At 36.4% G+C, this 5694-nt stretch overlaps 1 protein-coding gene across 1 annotated transcript; it reads right to left on the minus strand.

The window, feature by feature from the left end:
• Window positions 1–345: 345 nt before the first annotated feature.
• Window positions 346–5123, minus strand: LOC117111584 (prothrombin-like; the record flags this gene model as incomplete). The annotated part of the gene is made up of 5 exons (XM_033254534.1): window positions 346–818; window positions 2091–2180; window positions 2873–3157; window positions 3961–4063; window positions 5011–5123. Coding segments are annotated over 5 exons (1064 nt in total), but the record flags the coding sequence as incomplete, so codon positions are not given.
• Window positions 5124–5694: the final 571 nt, after the last annotated feature.

Below are 5694 nucleotides of genomic sequence, written 5' to 3' on the forward strand. Positions count from 1 at the left end.
ATATATGGAAATTCAACTCATAAGTTGCAGATAAGATGAAACTTAATTGAATCAAATAAAAATAACTTTATATCGGTGAAAATGTAGATGGCAACACAAAAAGTGTTTTGCATGAAATGATAGCTTACAGATCCCAGGCTAGCAATAATGTAATTCATCTGGAGTAAAACATTGATTATAGAATGGTGTTGAGAATGGATTTTCTTCCATTAATTTTGCTCACAGTCATTTGGGATGGGGTGGGAGAATTTATTTAAATAGAAAGGCATCTATGGCATTCAAAGGAGCGTTTATATTAGTGTTTTTTTTAAGTAAATATGGTAACCATTGACAATATACCCATGATTATTGTACATGTAATCTAGCACTGTTAGTGGTGGTATTAGGACCTAAGTTATTATCTGATGCTTTAATCGAATGTGACAGTATACGCTTTATCCACGGCATCGTCATTGTTACATCCGTATTAAAACTAAACCTGTCATAATTTAAACGACAATTATCATTCAAACTTTGTACGCCCACTTGAACCCAGCGAGCTCCACCATGCCCGTTCTCTGGTACACTCATGACGACAGGGGACCCAGATCCAACCCTGCAGCCCTGGTCACCTAAACCAGTGTGGGGTCCAGCACAGAATAACCTGGGGGTAAACTTAGCGAATTGTTTGAGAGCACTTTTGCACCTATGTCTAGGCTGTACACGAACTGATTGCTGTAGCAAGGCAAGAGGATCGCTTTCTGAACTTCGATGACCCTGTGGCAAATCTGTTCCCCATCCTGTTACCGTAACTAATGTTTTCTTTGTGGCTGGAACTCCTGTAAAGTTTGATCAAAGTATTAAATTAATATAACAATATATGACTCAAAATATTGTTTGAAGGTTTGTTATGACTGATTCACATGAATTGAAACTTTTTTTTACTATTAACGTTCTTGTCCAACTCGGCTGAATGAACTTTGGAATTCTCTAGTCATAGAATTATCTTAAAAATTGCATTTAATTCTACCTGTCCAAATTACTCATGCATACATTTTGTAATGGAACTAACGACATAATTGATTGGTTTGTTAACCATTCCAGATATAATTAAATTTTATTATATGTAATGAAAAAAAAATAGAAAATTATGATCTTTAGAGGGCATTTAAAGGTGTTTAAATGTTGGAATTTTGTCTTCAAAGGAATAGTGTTGAATTAGCTATCACTAAGATATTTCAGTATGATTGTGCACGGCTACGGTATTTCTAGGCTATGCAGATGCATCTTCATCTCTTTCCTTAGTTTAGTGTAAATTCTACTCTAGACTAGGTCCTCCGAATCAAGAGATAGGCCTAAACCTTTGTAGTTTGTTGAATAATAAAATTTAACTTGTGAGGTTAACAACAAATCTTCTTTACGGTATTTCATGAATTAATTATAACCACAGAGTTATGAACACCAACAATACTATGTCGGGGAACCGAATCTCAAGTATTGTATTTGCAGGACCACGTGCATGCGTTGTGGGCGATTCAGAATCGTCCATTTCACTAGGTAGGCAATAGTTAAGCCGTACATTTTTGGGAATCCCCACCGAATATTGGTATGAAAACAACATACATTCGATCAATGAATGTTGTTTTTATCAAACATAAATATGATTGAGCTTTAGTTTAATGTAACATTCGATAGATTTGAAGAATATAAAGAATTTGCTAAAGGTAGAACAGGCCCAATTAGGCTAGGCCGAGCTGATTAGGCCAAGCCGTCATGGTAAAAGTGGCCGTCCTAAATAATTGTTGGGCGCCCAAAAGACGGCCGGATGACTCGCTGGCTAAGCCTATGTTGGAGGGAGACCTGCACTAGGAAAATCAAGAAATAAATATTACTGCTTGGCAAATTTCAACACTATTTGTAAACTAAATAAATATTATTGCAGATTGTCAAACAATTTGCAAATTTAGTACTTATTTTAAATTGCATATTTAGTGCTGAAATTCGTGTTTTCATCGAGCAAGATCAAAACAATCCAGCCGAATGTAATTTTTTTTACTCTGAATTAAATATTCCTCGAAATTAATGATTTACTTGTGTTTATGCCAACTTACCATTTATTTGTTCTGGTAGGAATGCTAAAACTTTTGCTGTGTTATTCAAAATGACTTTCACATTTTCATATCTAGGTGTTTGTAACAGAGCTGTGAATACAAAACATAACATGTTATTGTATGTGAGACTGAGTTATGTATACAAAATTCCTATAAGGGTTCACATTTTCATATCTAGATGTTTGTAACAGAGCTGTGAATACAAAACATAACATGTTATTGTATGTGAGACTGAGTTATGTATACAAAATTCCTATAAGGGTTCACAGGGAGAGTTTTATTGCTTAGTAAAGTCCAAATTGTGCTTTTAGACCACAATATATTAGGAATTAGCTATAAAACTAACGTTATTTGGATAGGCAAAATTATTGTTTTTTAAATTTTTGATCCAACGACCTAGTCGTAGCGTCGGGCAACAGGGGGTCCAGACTTGTCCGACGTCAGGGCAAATGCTCCCCTGCCTCCCGCTGGCACCACCACTGGTCCAGGGGACATTCCCTTGGAAGCTTCACAATTTTACCATTTTAATCTCTTATCTTAAAACTTGATCAGTGGATTTTACTGGGGTGGGAGAGGGGTCAGATCCCCATTTTGCCACCCTCTTCCTTCAACAGTTGGATGTGTCTGACATTAGTGGGAGGAACTAAATTGTATTGTACTGCAGAGCATCATTATTATCATAATCACCATTCCATAAATAATTTTCCTTGTAAAGTGAAAAATAAAATGGTAAAATAATCAAAATATGTATGATCTTGTAGAATTATAAATTCAAACATTACCTTCACTGAGTCTGGGAAGGCAGACAGGTCGTATAAAGGGCGTGAACTTTATTTTCTTCTCCAACTTGACAAGAGCGATGTCATAATCGTAGCGTTTTCTATTGAACAAATCTTGTTGGAAGTTGGAGGTGTCATAATCAAAACTCGACGTTTTGTGTTCTGACCTGGATCCGTGTTGATGAATATTTACATTTTGATTCTTATATTCTGGATGAATTAAAACTATTTCCATGCGAGAGCTATCTGACCCTTGGCTTCGACGGTCATTATCAAGGTGAGTCAAACCTGCATGATAAACAGTAAGGAAATATTTTTAAATGAATTTTATACATTTGTTTTTTTATATACTTTCTTTAAATATATGTAATAACTAAAATCAGTAGAACAAATGAAAAGCATGGTGAATGGGAGGGGGTGGGGTGAGGGAATTCTCAGGGTGTTGTCAACCACTCTCATTTTCTTGACCTCTACCTAGATGGCTCATTAAGAGTACAGAGACTATAAGCCTCTGTGGATTGGGCATTCTTTTTTTACCACACACACAGTGGTGATCTCATATTTTATCAAGAAAGTAATACTTAAGGTGAGGCATCTTACACCTTGTTTAGCGAGCCTTTCGAAAATGATTTTGAATAAAAATAAAATATTAGCGCACCTTCAGCCACAAAAAAAGTGGAAATTTCATAATGAAAATAAAATTTTGTGTTTTTTTTATTATGCCCTCAGCTCCCCTGAAATCTCCAAAAATAAAATATATATATTTCTTCCTTAATTATATAAATATAAAGCATTTATCAATTTCATTACTACACTGTTTAATTCATTAATAAAATTTTATTTTTATTTTCTCTATCTAGATATTTGCCAAAATCATTTTGCTAAATGAAGAAGCAAAATTTAAGTTTAATGTTTTTTCCGTCCTCCTCAGACAATCTTTTAAAAAATAAGTTTGCGTAACAAGATATTAAAAAAGTCTCTCCTAATCTAACCCTAAAGTCATGCAAATCCTACTCATTAAACTAAGCACGGTGGACCGTTGGCTTGGAGGAGATAATCTCACGCTTATGAGAATAATGCAGATATCTTACCCACTCCAACAATTAAACTGTCCAGAGTTCTGTTAGTAAAGCAGTGAGCAGCTGTTAACACCCAATCTTCTGCAATCAGTGACCCCCCACAAACAATATCCATCTGGGGAAAGACAAAAATCAAACATGGTTGGGGCTACATAAAACATGACTGTGAATACTAAAATGTACTACCATGTGAAATTTTGTATGTTCTGCAATTACCTGACCTGTAATATCTCGGGCTACGTTCAGACTTGGATATAAGTCAGGCTTGAGTTAAGCCCGGCTCAACGCTAAGCCCCTCTTAACTTTGGCACGCGTTCAGACTAGCGGGATTAGCCAGGCGCGAGAATTTTCATAATAATGAATCGTAACCAGCAAACGTGTTTCAAAACATTGCTCGCAAAACGTACGCACACTCACAGCGTAAATATTTGAATTCTGATTGGTCATTTTGTTACCCGAAGTCAATAAAAGACCCCTCGCAACGATTAAAGCCCAGCTTAGAAAAGTTAAACACAGTGGCATGCCAGGCCTAGTTACTATAGGAACACTGCCCGGCTTGAGATAAGCCACCTAGTTCATACTGGCAGGTGGATAAACCCGGTGAGTTGAGCCGGGTTTATCCACCTAGTCTGAACTAGGCCGTACTAACACTTGGTACGTTGTTAAACACTACTTTAAAAAAAAATCTTGCAAGTGATTCACGTGGGAATCGCACCTACAACCTTCAGATATCTAGCCTGGTGTCATAACCATTAGACCACCAATCTTGCGCTTAAGTGCCTAGTGTTGAATCCGATCCTCAGTAGCAGTGGGTACTGAAGTGCTATTTTGATGTTTTGCGTTAGGAAATTTAATAGGAATGATGGTCTGCCATACCTAATGTGTTCAATGATTATCAATTTTAAATGATAATTATTATTTCAGAATCTTATGAATTGAAATAGTTTGATAATTATTATTTAATAATTATTATTTAACAATCTTATGAATTTAGTAAACAATTTAAGACTTTCATTATAAGGAAATTGTAAAAAATAAGCAAAGTGATTTTTTGTTGCTTACATGTGTTTCATTTGTGTTGTCAAAGAAGGCAACTTGCCACGGCCATGCTCCAGGGTTCACCACCTTTCCATTCCCATGGTTTGTCTCTCCTGCAACTCCGCATTTGCTGTAATCTGCACATAAATATTTATTCATTGTTTATGGCTTTGAATTAGGCACGCATTGCAGATAAATTACCTTTTGATTGAAAAGGGGATTCCACTGGTATAACTAGCCCACCCCCAAATTTGGCCCAAATATTTGAAGAGCAGCTAGCTCAGTCAGCTAAACTGGTGGTAGCCACTGTGTGTGCGCTGAACCGTTGCGATCTCTTGGTCCACCGCTCAATTTCCATGAATGCTCTCCTTGTGTTTCAGCACTTCTCAAAAAGAGCACCGTCTTTCGGATGAAACATTTGAGCTGTTGGTCCTGTGGGCAAAATTTCTCATGTGCACGTTAAAGAACGCAGTACACTCTTCGGGAAAGAGTAGGGGATTTTCTGCCCAATTTACCACCAGATGGATCCCACTGGAAACAAGTCTTAGGACTTTCATGGGTTATCCTTGGCGTTTACACTAAATAAATCCATCCATCCCCAAAAATCGGCCCAACTTTGTGTTTAAGAGAGGTGGTTTATACCACAAGAGTTACAATATATTTTAAAATACAAAAGATTAATATCTTAAATAGCCAGAAAAAATTAAA

The sequence above is a fragment of the Anneissia japonica genome, unplaced genomic scaffold, assembly GCF_011630105.1.
Source record: "Anneissia japonica isolate Jap-2015-1 unplaced genomic scaffold, ASM1163010v1 scaffold9356_len49336_cov123, whole genome shotgun sequence".
NCBI classification, from domain to species: Eukaryota; Metazoa; Echinodermata; class Crinoidea; order Comatulida; family Comatulidae; genus Anneissia; species Anneissia japonica.